At 45.4% G+C, this 20,516-nt stretch overlaps 1 protein-coding gene across 1 annotated transcript in view; it reads right to left on the bottom strand.

Moving 5' to 3' along the window:
• Pah (phenylalanine hydroxylase) overlaps nucleotides 1–20,516 on the bottom strand; it is a 62,343-nt gene that overhangs the window by 13,078 nt on the left and 28,749 nt on the right. The window contains exons 4-7 of the mRNA NM_008777.3: nucleotides 16,626–16,714; nucleotides 7,591–7,658; nucleotides 3,590–3,786; nucleotides 717–852 (exon numbers count right to left, since the gene is read on the bottom strand). Of these exons, the coding sequence (NP_032803.2) occupies nucleotides 717–852; nucleotides 3,590–3,786; nucleotides 7,591–7,658; nucleotides 16,626–16,714 (490 nt within the window). The remainder of the gene's footprint in view (nucleotides 1–716; nucleotides 853–3,589; nucleotides 3,787–7,590; nucleotides 7,659–16,625; nucleotides 16,715–20,516) is intronic.

Here is a 20,516-nt window from a genome sequence, read left to right as displayed (position 1 = left end):
ACCCAGAATTCCTATGGGTCTCTTCTCAGATACCTGAATGAGTTATGGGTTACAGACTCCTCCCACTCCAAATCTTCTGGTCACTAACTTACATGAAGAAGGATAATGTGTCCAGTTCTTCCAATAAGGACTTAAAATAATAGTGTTGCTCTTCTCTTGGCCCAGAGTAGGTCAGCAGTCAAAAGAGAGAGGTTACATTTATCTAAAACAGTGCAACAGGTTCTTTCTAATTAGGATCCATTGACATCCCAAAGAAGGAGACATGATTAGAGGATTCCTAATGATCTCTTTGGATCAATTACTATGTGATTGATGACCCAAATAGGCTAATGGTCCTGATAGGAAGCACAGTAGCCACTAATTCTCTCCTTAGCCAATAATCTCAGCCAAGAGCTGGAATCATCCAGGTACATCTAGGAGATGCTGAGATCACTTGGCTACTCTTGTTCCTGTCCTATTTGGAACATTGGAGCTTGATGGAATCCCTTTTCCTGGTACTCAAAGAGTTCCAAATCCTTGGTTCACAGGATGTCCAGCTCTGTGAGTCCAAATTTCATCTATTTGGACAGAGAAAATTCACAGAGTATGAGTTTCCTTTAGGACTATGATCAAATAAAGCAGGCAGTGGATCATGGGGACCAGCCTGCAATGAGCCTGATCAGCATTCTTTGAGCATCCATTGTGGTTGGCAGGGGTAGCTGAAGAATGATACTTACGGTTCAGGTGTGTACATGGGCTTAGATCCATGCCTAATGTACTGTGTGCAGTGGAAGACTCGGAAGGCCAGGCCACCCAAGAAATCTCGAGACGACAGTAAGCCAGCAACAGGACGGAGGCGGAAACCAGTACAAGCTGGAAAGCAGAAAAGAACCTAAAACTCAAGGCTTTTTATAAGTGGTTTACAACCTGTGAGGTATGACTCCCCAAGGGGGTGGCACCTTAGATATCCTGCATATCAAATAAATCAAATGTTATGATTCATAAGAATAGCAAAATTGCAGTTATAAAGTAGCAACAAAGTAATTTTGTGGTTGGTGGTCACCACAACATGAGGATCAGTATTACCAGGTTGCAGCATTAGGAAGGTTGAGAATTGTAAGCCTTATGGTAAATCCAGAGAGACTACAACCCCCCTACTGCTTTGGGTCATGTAACCTCACATTGTTGAGCCTCAGTTTTATCCCAAGCAAAATGTCTCTTGGCATTACTGAGGGATGTCGTAAGCATCAAAACAATAATGACTAAAAGTTACATAGCAAAGACTAGTCCATTGCAAACATCCAAGTAAATTTCTCTTTGGCTAGTGTTAATTAGGACCAAACACTTTCCCACTACTTCTCGTGTTCTCTGCGTGACAAGGAGATGTATAATCAACATCAGGAGTAGAGCATACTACAAGCATTTCCACCTTCTCCACCACGTCATACACAGCCCAACCAGGGAGGAGAAACATCCTGTCAGAGTGGAGCAACAGGGAAGAGAAAATGTGCATCCAATTTCTCTCTCTCCCTCCCTCCCTCCTCCCCTTCCCTCCCCCTTCCCTCCCTTCCTTCTCTTCCTCCTCCCTCCCTCTCTGTCCCTCTCCCTCTGCCCTATCCTATCCACAAAACAGTGTATGCTGGTTTCTCTTAGTTTTAAATTATAGGATGCACTGAGAACTGGTAAGTGTTTCCCTAATCAAGGACTAAGATATTGGGAAGTTTTTGAGCACACATCGATACCATACCCTCTAAATAGCTTTTCTTTAAAGCTACCAATTGATAACCATTCTCTGCTTTCTATATCTGTTTCTTGGTCTGCTCACACTAGAACTAGAATAGCGGCATTGCAAACGACAGTAACTAACACTACATACTACCTAACATATGCTAGGTACAACTCTAAGTATTTTGCACAAACTAACCTTTGCAATCAATAACTGTGAGGAAGCCATCTTATCATCCCCACTTTAAAGATGGGAAAGCTGAGGTATGGGTTAAAGCTTTCAATCCAGGGTCACAAACCACAGGCTAAGTGGTTGTAAAGAACCAGTGCCCAAATTATGAGCTTTGCCAAGAGAGACGTGGTTTCTGGTCTCTGCCTCCCTGACTGCACAAAGCCTATTGATTATAATTATATCACTTCCCAACTGCTAACATTGATGTTTCATTATTCTTACTACTGGCCACAGCATTAGGGTTAAACCATCTTCAGGACCTGCCCTCTCTCCTGTCACTGCACATTGATTGGGATTTGGGGGGAGGTGTTTGTTTGTTTGTTTGTTTGTTTGTTTTGTTTTAATTTCCTTCCCTCTACTTTCTCAAATCTCTTGTTTTTCCTTTTGGAAATTTTCATTTATTTTTTAATTAGATATTTTCTTTACTTAGATTTCAAATGTTACCCCCTTTCTTGGTTTCCCCTCCGAAAACCCCCTATGCCATCCCCCCATCCCCCTGCTCACTAACCCACCCACTCCTGCTTCCCTGTCCTGGCATTCCCCTACAATGGGGCATCGACCCTACACAGGACCAAGGGCCTCTCCTCCCATTGATGACCGACAAGGCCACCCTCTGCTACATATGCAGCTGGAGCCATGGGTCCCTCCATGTGTACTCTTTGGTTGGCGGTTTAGTCCCTGGGAGCTCTGGGGAGGTACTTGTTGGTTCATATTGTTGTTAATTACTGTTTGAACATTTGCTCCTTGCTTTATCCTAGAAGTGGAAGATACCTCGAAGATCATCACCTCATCTGATCTGTCCCCATTCTAACCTCCCTCCCTGCCACATAGTTTTCTGGTCCATTTCCTATCTATTCATGGTTTAATATATAGAAAAATTCTCCCCTTCTATAGAACTGTGGTCTGTCTTCCTATGTCTCCTTACTCAGCTAGCATTAGTAGGTGTTCAATAGGAATTAGTCGACTATTTGGGGTTTGCTGAATGAACTGAATGAGCCTCAGCAAGGAAACCATACTCTTCCCTGGAAAGGCTACACCAAATCTCATCACTTAGCTAAAGCTCCTCTGAGCATCTCACATGGCCGCTAACCCGCAAACTTGCTGAACACTGACTTCGGACACAGCTGTATGCCAGGTGCTCTCGTATGCCACATCTGTCTCAGTCTGTGAAGGATGCCAATAGGGCGACTGTGTCTATTTGACAGATGACAACATGGAGGTAGCTTTGCACAAGCAGAAAAGGTCAAAGGCAGGATCTGTCCCAGATGCACAGACTCAGAGTGAGCAACTCTTGGCATTGGCCCGCAGAAAGCATACTTTTTCCTTGAACTGACATTGCAGCCGCTTCTTAACAGAGAGCTGCAGGGTAAACACTAGGTTAAGCACCTTGGGCTTTGAATATGAAAATAAAAATCCTTTCAGAGCAATTATATGATATAAAAATATTCACACCTAACATTCTTGCATGGATGGAAGATCAATAATGGAGGGGAGAGGGAAAGCAGGAGACACTGCAGCTGGGTTCTTCCTGGGAGACTTCATCCTGTGCCTGCCACCAAGTCTCACAACAGGTTCTATTTACCCCCTCCCTCACTCCTTCCCCCCACCCCCCACTCCACTGTCTGCCGGGCTCTGACCCTGATGTGGACTTACTCTGCAGAAACTGAGAAACATCTTCCAGCTGCGGGATGTTGTCTTCACGGAAACCGCAGTACTTTTCCAGAAGAGGGAAGATGTGGTTGTGCTCGTAGCAGGCATGTGTTTTATACAAGGCCTTCAGAGTCCTGAACACCGTTCCCCAGGTCTTCCTCTCCTCCTCTGTGTATTCCACCCGAGGAATGGGCTGCCCACTAGAATACAGGCATGGAAAAGGTGTCTCCAGTTGGGAAGGGTCAGGGCACATGATGTGGTGAGGTCAGCACAGGGAGTCAAGGCCCCAATGCTGCCAGTGACCAGCACGGACTTCAAGCATAGTTTGAAAGACAAATGCCTCATAGAAAACCTTATTGTGTTGTTTTCCCCCCATGGAAACATGGTTTGGTTGAGGATTTGCTATCATTTTTGGAAGTTATTTGGCCTTTCTGTTCTTCTCAGAGCCTAAGCCAATGGTTCTCAACCTTCTAAAAGCTACAAACCTTTTATACAGTTTCTCATATTGTGGTGACCCCCAACCACAAAATTATTTTCATTGCTACTTCATAACTGTAAGTTGGTTACTGTTATGAATCATAATGTAAATATCTGATACACGGGATATCTTATATGTGGCCCCGGAGAAAAGGTCATTTGACCCCAAAAGGGTCATGGCCCACAAGTTGGGAACCATTGCTCTAGACTGTTTGTTCAAGGTAGAGACTTATTTTCAGGGGCCTGGCAGGTGGCACATGTGTAGCGCAGATTGTCCAGGGCAGGATGACGAATGGGAGCAGAGACAACTGGACAATTCATCTTCTTCCAGGCAAAGGCCCTGAAGTTCAGGGAAAACACTGTAGTGTCTTGTATTATGTCCATGAAAGCAATCGACTCTGGCTAACCTGGATTTAATAGATAGGTGTGTGTGTGTGTGTGTGTGTGTGTGTGTGTGTGTGTTAAAAACTTGTCTGGGGAGTTTGCGCTTGCTGAGTTTGATGCTTCTGATCCTGGGAAATTATGAAGTTATTTAAATTTAGGCTAGGGTTCCACGGTGTATAAATCTATATATCTTAAGGTGTGTGTGTTGGGGGGGGGAACAAGGACAGGGGCAGGGATAAGGAGAGAAGGAGACGGCGAGGGAGAGGAAGAAGGAGAGGGAGAGGGAGAGGGGAGGAGGAGAGGGAGACGGGGAGGGGGGAGGGAAAGGGGGAGGGGGAGAGGGAGAGGGAGAGAGAAGCTACATGTCATAAGTACAGAGATTTGTCAATTAACAGAGCTCTGGACCAAAAGTATGAGACTTATAAATACTGGGATGGGGTAACAAAACGAGCAAGCCCATGCTATGATATAAAATATGTTTGTATGTGCCAAAGCATATACATGAGACCCCTGTCCCACTGTCCTGAATGCCCTGGGGAGGGACTGTCAAGGACGAGTGGGTCTTAACAAGCTCTCTAGGTGAATGATGCAAGTTGCAGTTTAAGAGTCATTAGTCTGGAAGCTTCCAGGCTGTGTCCTGAAACAATGAAGAGCAAGCAAAGCCTGGCTCCTGGGCCAGTGACTGTTCCCTGGCCTGCTCCTCTCGCTAGGGACACAGTCTGGGACAAAGTGGGACTGTTTACCTTGGAACTGTGGGTCTGGTTCCAAACTAGGCCCCTCCTGAACTTTCAAAATTGAACCTCATCCAAGAACATTGGAGCAGAGACTATTATTTTCTAGAGAAAGGTGGACAGGGACTGGGGAGGAGAGATAGATTGTTGATTGAGAAATGAGAAGGTCTCAAGCTCAGAGGAGCTCCTGATTACCCGGCAAAGACCACGAAACAGTGTCAGGCTAACTTTTGCCCAAGACTGTACCATACTCCAGGGTTAAGTAGTGAACGGAGAAAAGAAAAAGGCTTTGGATGTAATCTCAGGTAATGTAGTAAACTCCTATGAGCCTTAGTCTTGCACTTGACAAGTATTCTTAGTGTGGACATTTATATGCATAAAGTAATATATGTAGGTATATATATATATGTGTGTGTGTGTGTGTGTGTGTATATATATCTATGTGTGTATGAATATATATATATTTGTGATTAGATTCCTAATATTGGAACTTCAGTAACCCCTGATCATTAAAATAACTAGTTCTCATTAGAAAGATAGGGATCGATGGGACCAGTGACATAGGTCTGTGGCTAAGGGTACTTGCTACCAAGTCTGCCCAGAACCCACATGGCAGAGAAAGCTGAGATCCTCACAAGTTGTTCTCTAACTTCCACACATGAGTCATAGCAGGCACACACACACACACACACACACACACACACACACACCCCAATAATTAATTAATTAGTTAATTCATTAATGTAAAAACAAAACCAAGAAAGACAACTGGTACTTTTGCTGCAACAAATTTCCAAAGGCGGTGACATTTTGATCATACGTCAGTCCTGGTTCACACTTTCTCTCCCAGTGACCCAGCATCTTTTCCCCTTCTTGCAGCAAAGCACCTCGCACCTCTTTTCAGTGTGTGGGGTTTGAGAAAGAGGACACTCAATGCTCCCTCCTCCGAATAAGGGACTGCGGTCAGAGTTGTACAATCACAGCTCCTTTATCCTGTCCACAGTGATCGGCTGACATGGGTCCATGTCGCAGAACTGAGACCCAATCACAAAACCTTAGCACTCCTTGTAGGAAAGGCTTAGAACTTCTAACTGAGCTAGAACATCGCATGGGACCTGTCTCTGAGACAGATGAGGCTGAGCCTGAAACCAAGATCAGTCCCAAGAACTTGAGCCAGAAAGGCAGCAGGAGTGAGACCCTGAGTCCTGGACCTGCCTAGGCACAGGGTTAATAGGCACAGTGGAGATGCTGACTATGGTTCTGGGGACAGATAAAATTGAAACCTGCCTTTGTCACCTACTAGGAAAATGGCTTTAAAACATTATTTAACTTCTTTCAGCCTCGGTTTCCTCATCCAAAAAATGAGGATTTATTACAACACTAACTGCACGCATGCACGCGTGTGCACACACACACACATACACACACACACACACACACACACACACACGTATATATTTCAGAGAAGATAGTGTTCTAGATGTCTCTCTATCCACATATAGGTTTGTGTTCACCACATAAAGCCCTATCATTTCCTTATGTTGTTGTTATCCTACTAAAGACCTAATACCTCAGCCTCTGGGACAGCTCTAGAGTTTCTTTTTGAGTACAATTTTCTATTTGTTCCCTTAACTCAGAAACTGCTGTCTCCAAAACACCAAGTTTCCCAAGTCCCAATTTACATATTATTCCCCGAGGACTCACAACAGCAAAGCCATTATGTTCCCAAACAACACATTTGATATGGCCATTTTCTCTTGGCTAAAATACAATAGAATTCTCAACGGAGCAAAAAAAAAGTACATCCCATCTGGCAGTTGCCCTACAGGACTGGGTCACACCAGATAAGTAGAACACGGGAGTGCAGCTGGTCCGGTCCGAAGGCTCCGGTGATTCGTTACTTACTGGAGGAGCCAGATTTCTTTGTTCTGGTCTAATGTGGAGAAGACCAGAGCCTGTTTCGTTCATGTGGAAGCCTTTCCAATCATTTCAGACACAACAAACAATTAACTAACAAAGCTTAGGCGAGACATAGACTGTAGCACAGTGGGTAGTTTTGTTTGATCTAGTGGCGACATTTAAAAATGTGTTATTAAGGAAGGTTATACACACACATGTACAAACATACACACATATACACATGCCTACATACATATGTACACATATACACACATACATACATACACACATGCTCACACATAATCACAATACACATATACATACATATACAAATACATATACACACATATACATATGTACATGCATACATACATGCATACACACACATAAATACACACATATACACAGACATGGGCACACACACAAAGCAGGGGGTTCTAGACTGATCGTTTCCAACCTAGAATGGGGGGTTATGGTATGTTCTTCTCTCAGTTGTCCAACAGAAAGACTTACTGGCGGTAGTTGTAGGCAATGTCAGCAAACTGCTTTCGTCTCGCCCGGTACACAGGATCTTTAAAGCCCTAAGAAAGAGAAGACACTTGATGACTCAAGTCTGCAGAGGGAGAGGCCTGGCACCTCCAGCAATGATCTGAGTGGAAGTTTTTGAGCTATGATGACACGTGTCTCCTTGATGATGCTCTAAAATAAGGTCTCTGTTAAACCCAGAAGGAGTGAGTGACACATTCTACCAAGCCTTCAAATCAGGGAAATCTCCTTTCTGAAATTTCAGTATCTACACATATACTCTAGTCATAAGAAATGTCATCTACTCCATTCCTGGCTTCTAAATTAACTTGATCAAGCCAAATCAGATGCCTGCGATGAAGGCATAGATTATTCACACAAGTGCCTGTGATGAAGGGATAGATTATTCACACAATTTCTGGCAAGTGTTGTGTTTAGTAATGCTTCCTCATGTATGTGTGTCTGTGTGTGTATGTATGTCTCTATGTATATGTATGCATGTGTATTTATGTATGTTTGTATGTATATGTGCATTTATATGTGTGTGCATGTATGTGTGTATGTGAGTATATGTATGTTTATGTGCTTATATATGTGTGTGTGTGTATGTTTGTGTGTGTGTGTGTGCGTGTATGTGCTGGGATGTATGTACATTTTGGGGGATAGAAGTTGGGAACATGCTGAATTCAAATATCAACTTTGGGTGTCAATATTCAGGAACCTTCTACCTTGTTTTATGAGAAAAGCATGTGACACCATGCCTAGCTCTTTACATGGATGCTGGGGATGGAACCTGGGTCATCAAGTTTTATATAATGGAATTTTTCAAATCAGCTGTCTCCACAGCTTCCATTTAAAAATAATCACCACTATGGAAATTAGTATGGAGGCCCCTCTTCATTCCTTGGTAGACAAATGGGTCTACAAATGGACTTACTGCTGTGGTAATTTTGTTTTGCATTTTAATCTCTTGAAATAGGGTATTTCTGGGCAGACCTCAGTTCTCTTGCCTCAGCCACCCAGAAGTGCTAGGAAAATGTCATTCACCACCTCTCTACACCTGTGTCAGCTTCTGGCACAAACTTGTCAGGTTGATCAGTAAGTATGTTCTTCCAGAAACAACAGAGTCCCCAGGAAGTAGATCCATAAAGGATAGGCCCGGCTGTGGCTCACCCTTCAGGACTTGTGAATCTCTCTGACCTGGCAGGCAGGCGCTCCATTGACTGAGAAAAGGATGGCAATGTCTTCTCTGAGGTTGACTGGCAGGCCGTCTTCCCAATCCTGCCAAGCAGCGCATTTCCAAGTGCAAAGCAGCCAAATGTGTCTCTGAGTGTTTAGGGTGGAGTGGGCACATCATGAGTGGGAAGTGTCCCCGTAGATGAGCAGAGTATTTTACAGAACCATTCACTGTGGTCTGAGTTGTGGTGAGACAAGAGACTGGTCCACTGCCATAGAACTTTTCTTTGTTCCTTGCAAACATTTCCCAGCAATCCCTTCCAGAAATCACTTCAGTTTGCAATTTCCCTGTCTCTCCAGTCCTCCAAACCATAGACTGAATGACTTGAAAACTAAGGCTGTGTATCACAGGCGGTGTTTAAAGATGCCTTTGAAGGTCAATGTTCCCTGACTTTCAAATGTTGCCTTTGCTTTCTTTGCTTGACTGGCTTGTTAGGTTTTGCTTGTTTTTTTTAAATCAGGGTCAACCAACATCTTCAAAAAAAATTTTTAAAAAAAATGAAAGAAATTCATATAAGGAAATTTTACCTGAGAACCTGGGGCATGGGGGCATAGAAAAAAGAAACAAGAGAGCTGGAGGGAGGGAAGGAGGGAGGGAGGGAGGGAGGGAGGGAGGGAGGGAGGGAGGGACAGTAGGAAAGATGTGGGTAGGGATATTTCTATGTGTTTACTAGGACGCATTTTAAGAAACAATTTTTTAAAAACCTGAATGTTTCACACTAGTAAAGCAAAATTATCTTATAGTTATTCCAAACCCACACCCCAATGATAAGAAATATTCCTCAGTTTAAAGATTCTGTGGCATGTTGGTTACACAATACAAGCTGTTGATGTCTCTAAAACACTGGCTAGCTTAAAACTGTTAACTACAAATAGGGACACTGGAGAGATGGCCCAGCGGTTAAGAGCTCTCGCTGCTCCTCCAGAGGATACTGGTTTGGTTTCCAGCACTCACACAAGGTGGCTCACAACCACTTGTAACTCCAGCTCCAGGGTCCACATCCTCTGCTTGGCTCCATGGGCTTTCATACACATGTGTCAAATACTCTGACACAAATACATACACCTATGCATAAGTAAAATTAAAATAAAACTAATGGGGAATTTGGGAGTTTCTGTTAGCTTGTTTGCTGTCAGTATTTGAGACAGGGTCCTACTCTGTAGCTCCGGCTAGCTTGTAGTCATCATCATGTATATTGGGATCATAGCTGTACACGAACCACACATGCTCCAAAGACCTAAGAACTTGTAATTAACATAGGGCTCATTTATGCTGATCCAGGATGAGTGTCTTTGGGTATTGTAGGAGGAGAACTAGTTTAATTTCCAAGCATCACCAGCACACAATCAGGGAACACTTCAACTAGACTAAACGATAAACATTTATCTATCATATCTTCACACTTGAACTCATTAACTTAAATTGAGCAATTGTCATCCTGACTAGACAGTCTTAACAGATGACAGTATGTGTCTCTCTCTCTAGCCCCCCAAAATATAAAAGAAAGATTTTCCCAGCATCGGGAACTCTGAAGAATGTCTAGTTGTTTTGAGATTGGAAGGGTAGACAATGAAGCCCTGTTAGGCTGTTTACTGAAGGGTCCTGAAATGTAATAAATAAATAAAGATTAAATACAACATTTTCATTAAGGTTTTCCAGGCCTAACCACACTGGCAAGCTGAAATTTGAGAGCTGCTTTAGAAAAGTAGGGACATGAGAGAAAACACCTTGTAAAGGAAGGAATTCCATTTCACACTGCCTCCTGGAAGGGGAAACCCAGGCCTAACTCTCATGCCCACTCAACGACAATTCATCATTAATGTGCCTTGTCTGGATGCTTTAGGGAATTTTCCACCTCTGAATGTAAAAGCTCAATACAAAATTACATATCTAATAGAAAGTCCCTGTGTTGAGGGGAACACATAGGGAACAATGGATGGAATACGTCTAACTCTAATAAACGCTCCATGGATGCAGTGCGCAGAGTGGCTAGCCAGCAATGCTCTTCTGTATGTTTCTGCAGTTTTCTGCTGGGAGTTTGTGTTGTTTTTGTTTTTGTTCTTGTTTTGTTTTGTTTTTTTGTTTTTTTTGTAATTGAGAGGAAGCAAAATAATATTCTAGCTCTATTTCAAACCACTTGGAAACAGCATCAAGAGATTCATTACATGAGCAGATGTGCCTTGCATGTTATGGGGATTCATCATTTGGGACGGCTCTAAAACAGCCGTCCCAGCAAAGAGCTCCCAGCACCCAGATCTCTGTCACCTCAGCTAAGTTAGACTCACCTCTGGTCAGACTTGTGACCTTGAAGCCTGTCCTTTCTGGGGCCTTGGCTTTCCATCTTTTAGGTTGCCAGGTAACCATCCCTGTGAGCTGAGCTGCACTTTGAGTTAAGCTATAACTGGTGTTAGCTGATCACCCTGTCTCAGTTTAGAATAATAGCAGCCATTTCACTAGCACCGCGTGTAGTTTTTTAATAATCACCCTGTCTCAAGTAAGCTTAATAGCAGCGATTTGGGCTGTCCTGCGTGTAACCAAGTGTGTTTTAACAGGAGAACATATCGTCATTGGTGAAGGGAAGGGTGTCAGAGGGAGAGACTAGTCTAGGAGATAAGAAGTCATGGTACCATCTGAGTCTATATGTAATCCCTTTTCTCTCTCAGAAATTTTATTACTTAAGAGTATTTGTGGGCTGGTGAGATGGCTCAGTGGGTAAGAGCACCCGACTACTCTTCCGAAGGTCCAGAGTTCAAATCCCAGCAACCACATGGTGGCTCACAACCATCCGTAACAAGATCTGACTCCCTCTTCTGGTGTGTCTGAAGACAGCTACAGTGCACTTACATATAATAATAAATAAATCTAAAAAAAAATTATTTAAAAAAAAAAGAGTATTTGTGACAAGCCTTCTCAGGACTCTTCTAGACTGACATATCTTGTTCATCATTGTTCCTGTCACTGCCGCAGTTAAAGCTCAGATCTGCCATCTTCAGGACAGCAAAGAGATCATAGGTTTCAAGCTGCCATGCCCACTCCCTACGAGTGTGGCCTCCTGGTGGTCACCTGGTGGTCAGCTTTTCCCTGGAAGCTTTCGTTCCCTCTTAAGGAAATGGGATTGCGGGTCCCACCTGCTTACAGGATAGCATGGATAGGTTAAGTCACAGGCAGAGCATCATGTAAAACACATGAGCACAATGGGCTGGACCTAGGCCCCCTGCACATATGTAGCGGAAGCGCAGCTTGGTCTTCATGCGGGTCCCTCAGCAACTGGACTGGGGGCTTTCCCTGTATCTGTTGCCTGCCTGTGGATCCTGTCTCCCTAACTGATTGAGCTGCCTTGTTCGCCCTCAGTGGAGAGGAGTCACTTAGTTCTGCAGTGATTTGATTGTCCGTGGGGAGGGGTACCCAGAGGAGGCTCCCGCTTCTCAGAGAAGTGAGGAGGAGGCTGGGGGAGGAGCTGTGTGAGGGGACACTGGGAGGAGAAAGGGGCTGATACTGGGGTGTGAAGTGGATGATTAACTAATTAATTAAAATTAACTAATGAATAAAAATAATTAATACATATTAATTAGTTAATTTAAACTGTGAGCCCAGAACAGGCACATGTGAGCAAAAACCCAGAGACATGAGACTTGGGGACCCCATCTCAGAATGTAGGAAGTACACGCTGGGATGGGCCCCTGAGCTCCTTCCACACCCTTAGGCCTTGTCAAGGCACCTACAGGGCCAGCCAGATGGCTCCGCAGATAAGGCACTTGCTCCCTCAGACCTGAGTTTGGTACCTGGGACCCACACAGAAGGAAAGAAGACACCCTCAAGCTGGCCTCTGGCCTGCATTCTATCTTTCTCTCTCCTAGCCCCGGCTGTCCTAGAATTTACTATGTAGACCAGGCTGGCCTCAGACTCAAGTGATCTGCCTGACTTGACCTCCCAAGTGCTGGGATTAAAATCGTGTGCCACCAAACACATGCTATAAATTAATTTTTAAAATAAAAGAGAACAGGTGTGTAGCAGAATTTTCCCTGTCCAATCAATTGAAATATTAATACAAGAAGCCTGTGATTGGATATGGAAAAGGGAGGCGGAGCTACGGTTTACAGAGTCAGAGGAGAGGGAAGGAAGACGGAGGAAGAAGAGGACTATCCAGATTCCCGGTGGCTTTAAATAGCCACAGGTAGCTATGGACAATTACAGGACAATTCGTCTTATCTAGGTGGGCAATTTATATCAATATTGATTAGCTCTGAGTAAATTGTGTGGCTGTTTTGCGGGGTGAGAATTTACTGATATAAATCTGACTTATAAATTATAAGCCTCAAGAGTTTTGATTTTATCGGGTTAGTGGGATTTGGGGCCGCTGACCACACTGGTCGCTGCAGGGGCTAGCCTAGAGACAGAGGCAGCAAGACCGCGGGGGGGGCAGAGAGTAGCTGGGTTTAGCGCGGGATGGTGCCACTTTTTAAATATTCCCCGCAGCACGGGTGTTGAAATTTTTCTAAGGAAGAGGAACTGCTTGAATTCTATTTGTGGGGACATAAAATAGTGTAGCCATCACAGAACACAGTCTGAAGTCTCTAAGCATGAAAAGCAGCGCTCTCATACTCCTAGCTAAACCCACGCGCACACAGTCCTATGGTGACAGCGTGCAAACGCTGACCCCTGAGGAGGAGATGGAAGAGTGGCTTTCAGGGGCAAGAGATGAGAGTGTAGCCTTGAAAGTCTGGTGGAGGTTTGCCAGTGGGAAAAAAAGAGACGGTGTGGTAGAGAGCACCTCAGGTGGAGGGCATGGTATGATCAATTTACGGGATGGAAATTAAGCACATCCCTTGCGATCTGCCTACAAAGCTCATAGTTGCTGGCTCAGCTTCCCTCGGTGTGACTCTGAGAGAAGTTGATGCGCCTTCCTCCCCTTCTGCTGTACAGTTAGAGAGACTCGAGGGCACAGAGGAGCTCTCCGGTGCTACTTCAGCTCCCTACCCTTACTGCCACGGAACAAGGCTCACCGATACAACCTCCCGAGGGTCCTCACCTGAAAATGAAAAGTCCGGCCCTCCCAGGTGTTGATTGACACTAGAATTAACCATGTGCTGAGGATTTAGACTAGTACACAGCCCATAATCCAAAAAGGTTAGCTAGTAAGTGCTTGATAAATACTTGTGGAAAGGAAGGGGGGGTGTATGAAGGAGGAGGGGGGTGAGAGCAGGAAGGGAGAGAGAGAGGGAAAGGGAGCAGGAGGGAGGGAGGAAGAAAGGGAGGGAGGGGGAGAGGGGGTAGGGAAGAGGAGGAGGGAGGGAGGGAGGGAAGGAGGAAAGGAGGGAGGGAGGAAAGGAGGGAGGGAGAACACAAATAAGGCAGGAGGGATAGAGTGAAGGACAGACTACTGTCTCTATTCCATTGAAGCTGTAGGCAGAGCACTTTTACCCTGGATTTCTAGAACAATCCTTCCTTTGCCTCATTTCACAGAGTGGCTGTTTGGGAGGCTCTGGAGCACAAGGTCACACACAAATGCCTCTTGCCAAGGGCAGGGAGTCAGGGGAGGAAGGAATCATACTGACTGCAAGGGACAGGGCAGAACAGAGGGTCCTTGAAGAAGAACATCCCCTTCTAAGCTAGGCTGGTGTCTGCTTGCAGTTCACACCTTGAGGCCAGGCCTGTGGGGCCTGCAGCTTCAGGGAAACACCCTCGATGTTGCTCTCTGCTTGGCCCCTGTTCCCAGCATCTGATGAAAGATGGAGGGAACAGAAAGACCCTGGCGCCTCCTCTACAGGGGGACTGTGTACCTGATACGCTGTGTTTTTATGATAAAATTCATGACATGGAGAGGGTGGGAAGCCAAAGATGTAGCCCGGGTTGGCAGAGGGGAATGAATTCCGCGGAATTTTAAGGCCAGCTTTGGCTTCTGAGGGGACACAAGACTAATGGGAAGGACATGTCCCTCTCTCTCTGGACTGGCCTCTCCCACCCACCCAAATGTTTAGGATTGAGGCCAATGGGAAGAACAGAGGGTCAAGGCAGGATGCTGGCGACTGGTGAGAGAAGTCCTGATGTGTGCACCCTGCAGGTTGAGTCAGGTCAGACTTGCTTTCCTGGGGGAAGAAATCTCTAGAGCTGTTTTTGCTTGCAGGGCCCCCAGCTGAGAGGCAAAGACAGAGGCTTGTTAAATAATGTCTGAAGTGTGGCCTTTGCCACCTCTAGGCTCCATAACATGGGCTGTGTCATATACAGGAAGAAAGCAGAGAATCTGTCTCCCCCGAGCTGGTATTTTCAAATTGTTTTCAGTTTGGTTCAATTTCATTTGGTTTGACCTAGTTTTGGTCTGCTCTGGTTTGGTCTGCTTTGCTTTGCTTTGCTTTGGTTTGGTTTGGCTTTAGAGTCTTACTACATAGCCCAGGCTGTCTTAGAATTCAGGAGCCTCCTGCCTGAGTCTCACCAGTGCTCACCACCATGCCTGTGAGACAATGTATGCCAGGCTTACATAGGATGCCTACAAACACTTCCATCCTTATTGTAAGATAATTTATTCTAACATCACAACTAAGGTTCAGGAAAGCCATTGTGAGTCTTTACAAAGATGTGAGGCAGAGACTGACACTCGGTGAAACAGTGAAGATGGGTTTGTGGCTGGCAATACCTGGTAAGTGACAGCACCAGGTAGACATGCATATGTGCATACATGGGAACTTGAGTATAGGGCGACTCTCCCAGACAGAGTCAACCTGCTTATGGGAAACTGCCTCTGGGAAGAGCAAGCCTCCTGTTAGCTGTTGGACCTCACAAGGTAGTGAAGAGACGCTGAATAGACGCAGACATACCCTAGCACCAGCTACACTAAAACCTTGTTCATAAAAACAGCTTATTAAAGGCCAGAGAGTCCACTGCCTGGCAGAGAGCGGAGAACCTAAGGTCATAATAACACACTGCCCACCCACAGAAGCTACTAGACCGCCCTGAGCTTGGCCTAAGCTGTTCACTTCCAAGGACCATTGGCCCCAAGAACAAGGAATAAGAAGATCCTCTCTCTCTCTCTCTCTCTCTCTCTCTCTCTCTCTCTCTCTCTCTGTGTGTGTGTGTGTGTGTGTGTGTGTGTCTCTCTCTCTTTCACACACACACACACACACACACACCAATCCTGATCCATTCTTCTAGTGAGAACCCATTAAAAGACGAAACAAAACAGCAAAAATCCATGCCCTCTGCCACAGGACTCAGGGCACAGTGAACTTCGCCACCACTCACTCTGGTGTATAAGACTTTTGAAAGTCTGACCCAACCCCTGTGTCAGCTGGCTCTCTCGATGATGTCATACCCAAGGTACCACCCACCCACCTTCACCACTGGCCTAACTCTTCAAAGCAGATGTGAGTCTCTCAGCCAAATACCCAACCACCCCCACTGCCCCCACTTCCCTCATCTGACTAGAACCTTCTTCTCGGCTCTCTGAAGGTACAATGTCACCTCTCTCCCTGTCCCCTGGCTGTGCTTGATTTAAATGCCCATAAAACGTACAAAGGCAGAAAAGTAAATACACACGACTGTATAGGGATAGCATTTTCTGGGCAGCGGTTCACAGTCACTCTAACAGCAATGACCGAAGCAATGACGACAGTGAGGTCTCGTTAATCTTTGCTTTCCCAGTCCTGGCTTCTGCAGGAGCTCAGTAGCATTCTTGTAACTGAATAAACAAACACATTGCTCCAAGCTGAAGGTGTGGGAGGAGGGGAGAGGAAGAGAAGATGGAGAGAAGGTGGAGAGAAGGGTGGAAGACTCTTCAGAGTCCTGGACTCACTGGGTGGTCTGCATCCAGTTCGGCTCCATAGCTGAGAATCTGATTGGCGAATCTGTCCAGCTCCTGAATGGTCCTTGGGAACCAGGGCACTGTAACACAGAAAAGGACAAGTTCTGAGTGCAGGCTGTAGGACACATGGCTAGCAGCCTCTCTGAGCCCTGATCAGTCATGTTGATGGTGACAGTAAACAAGGCTCTGCATAGCTCTTAAATTCCATTTCCAGTTTCTTGGGAAACTGATTTTAAAACACAACCCAAAGAGGCCACCAGACTTAGACTGAACCTTGGCCTAGGCTGTTCTTTGGGACCCTCTGTCTCAGAGATTAAGGAACGAGGAGGGTCTTCTACCCAGTCCTTTACTGCAACTAAAGGACTCTTTCCCTGTCCACTGAGCACAGGACAAAGGCAAATTCTGCACCCTGGAATATTAGACCTTTGGAACTCTGACTGAAGCAGAGCCCACACCCAGCTCCATCTCACGCCTGAAAGTTTTCACGAACTGTCTCAAATTCATCCCCTGCCCACCCTTTATAGTAGCGTCAACAAAGATTTTCTTTAGCAGCAAAACAAATGATACATAGCCCCAAATATAAATTAGACAGAAGTTAAGAAGAGAAAGATGAGTCTTCAGACACCAACTCTGTAGCTCGTGACTCCCTCCTCAGTACCTTGGGCATCCCCTATAAAAACCTTTTGATCTCAAAGTCAATTTGACAGAGTCAGGTCACTTGGAGCTTGCTTTCCAAAGTAACACCATGGGGAAGGGCAAGGTACGTGAGTTTTGTGTCTGCAATGATGGTGTCCTTCCTAGAGAGCGATCACAGCAAAGAGAAGATGACACTATCCAAATCCTCGAGCCTTATAAGAGATGTACTGGGTCCAAGTGCCTCTGTGTATGAACAGAGACCAGGAAAGTGTGAACTCTAGGTCCTTTGAGGGAAAGAGCCATGAGGGCTGAGTGGCTGTGGAAAGGTTGAAGGGAAGATCAAAAAAAATGGTAGGTCTCTGGTTATATTAACATACAAGGTTTTAACAATAGCAACCACCATTCACAGTCTCTACTCTGACCTAGTTTCTGTTTCTGCAGTCCTTCCTTAGGTAAGGAAGATATTACAGCCTCTATTATACAGATGAAAAAGCAAGGATTTAAAAATCTGAGAGTCAAAATAATTGGCTTAAGATCAAACGGGGACTAAGACAGGGCTAGAATCTTAGGAGCAGATAGACATGGCAGGGTTCTTTTTAGTGAGCCAAGGCAGTGGCTATTAACCCTGAAAGGAGGCCGGAGGGCCCAATGTTGAATTTGCAAGCAGCCCCAGCCTAGCGCCAGAAGATCGGTGACTCTGTGTCCACTCCCTTCTCTGCGAAAATGGAAACGGTAACAAAAGGAAGGGCAGCTGATGTTTTCTGAAGCATTACCATGTGCTAGGTACTGGGGTTACATTTGAGATGGAGTTTGTCCTTTAATCCCGAGGTTGCTGTGAGGAAGGACAGAAGGAAGTAATGGGTACAGCCCAAGGTAAGGTTCCGCCATCTACTGGCTCAAGTGGGATGAGAAAGAGCACTACTGCCATCTAGTGGCCAAGTCGAGGAAATGCTCCCTGGAGCTCTAAGCAGGCGTCTCAGCAAGGATTTCCCTAAAACTTCCCCAACTGTGCTCATCAAATGAAGTCAGAGCCTGGTTTTTGTGGATCCAAGCTGCCCAAGCTCTACAATTCCCACATCAGCAATGCAGAAAAATGCAGGTGCCGCTCTAAATATTCTTTATATGGTGAACTGTTTGGATATCAGTATAACAAAGGCACAGACAGGAGTGCTCAAACGCTTTGTGACTGCAAAGCACCCTAGTTATCAACAGGTTTTTTAAGTGTGTCTCTCCTTTGGCTGAGGAACTTATCCCCGAAACCAGCCCCTTATTTCTGGCTTATGTCAGGGATAACTCAATTCCAGAGTTCCGTAGGTCACAGACAATATACATACATAATTGCAAGGCACATGGACACATGCCTGCCTGAACGCACATGCACACATAAGCACATGTGCATGCACTGCTAGTGAATGATGGAGCCAGGATTCACATCCAGCTGCCTCCATGCTGGCCCCTGGGTCTTGATCTCAATCCATCTGTCACATGGGGGCAGCAAGAGGGCCACCTGATCGACAGCACTGGCTCTCAAGCCTGACTGGCTCTTTAGTTTCTCACACTGGGGTTTTCATGACTTTAAAGCGCAGGTCACTTGTCTGCATCCCTTTGAGTGGTGACAACAGATGCTCTCTTAGCATAGGCGCTTACATGACGGATGTGGTCCTCAAGGAAGCTGCCTCCTCCCACTCTCACCAAGGCACCATGAGGAAGGTCACATTTTTTTTCCCTACTTTAGAGTAGAACTGTAGAGAGAAGGGAGAAAAGTCTAGAAAGAAAACTTCTTACTCCTGACTACTGGAACTTTGGAGTCTCTATTCAAAAATGCATTCCTCCTACCCACCATGTATAGGGGGCACAAGGTTCTCGTGCCCTAGGGAAACCAAGAATGCTACACATGGAGACGTACCTTGTCAATGAAAGGGATGTGTATACCTGCTTTCCACCCAGAGAGCTGGGAGTGAATGCAATTAACAGCCTAGTGATTTGTGCTATCTGTAGGGCCAGGCACGCCTGAGTCCACCAGACTATAGTTTGTCCCAGACCCTTCCTCTCTAGACCTTTAGCTTAAGCATTGTCTCTCACTGAATTGAAACCATCCCTTGGGGACATGTCAGAAGCCACACCTGATTCTCCCCCCAGGCCCTTAAACTACCTTAAGCTCTACTGCACACATGGATGGCATTGAGATCAATGTTACCAGAAAATCTTTTCCAAAAATACTACTACTGTTCTTAAATGCCTAAAAATATAAACGGACCGGAATCAGATCTAGAAGTTTGAACCAACACCAGCTAACTAGGTCATATTGAACTAGATTTCCTTCCTGCCCCACAAGAATCATTTCTCTTTACAGGGACCCCCCCCCCCCACAGCGATGAGAACTGCTTTCCAGCCCTGTCCCCTAAGCTTTGCCCGAAGCAGCCCTTTCTCCTCGAGCCCAGCATTTTCCTGGTGTATTGAAACTCTTGCATTGACACTGGTGTCTGTTTTCTTGTAATATCAGAAGTGCCAAGAAAAGGCCAGGTCTCCCATGAGACCTCACCTGTCTCTCCAGGTGTTACAACCAAAGGGCCTCTCTGAATGGTCCTGGTCTGGACAATGAGACCTGCCCTTCTCCCCTACACTGAGCACAATTAACAGCCCCATCCTCTCAGTTCCCATTATCCTTTGTTGCTGATTGCTTACTAATTGCCTGAGAGTCGCTTGCAGGTCAGGCAGCACCAGTGTCAGCAGGAGCCCAAGCTAAACTTTTTTGTCTGTCACAGTGCCCTCCCCAGACACTCAGGCTCCCCAGCATCCCAGCATGCATTCAGCACCCATGCAGTCCATACCCTGGGCATGAGAGGGGGCAACACTGGGCTACTCTGAGGTGATTACATTCTATGAGGGCAGCACAAAACAAGCAATAGCGAAACCACAAATACACATCACCAGAAGCTTCCAAAGAAGAAAATGGAGCCAGAAGATGGAAGTCATGGGTATGCTATTGCATTAATTTCTTTTTAAAATTCTCCAGCTTAGTTGAGGTATAGTTAAGAAACAAAACACGTATATGTATGTATTTAACAATAATCATTCTATATACATCTGCATTGTGAAATGATTACCACAGTCAGGTTAATGAATTCATCCATTGCTTCATATGGTTACCACTGTGTGTGTGCACATGCAGATGTATGTACATGTATGTACATGTATGCATGTCTACATCTGTGAACATGCATATATACAGATATATGTGTGGGT

Source organism: Mus musculus, chromosome 10, assembly GCF_000001635.26.
Source record: "Mus musculus strain C57BL/6J chromosome 10, GRCm38.p6 C57BL/6J".
Lineage (NCBI taxonomy): Eukaryota > Metazoa > Chordata > Mammalia > Rodentia > Muridae > Mus > Mus musculus.
The sequence above is the reverse complement of the archived record's forward strand: the minus strand, read 5'-3'. Positions and strand labels throughout refer to the sequence as shown.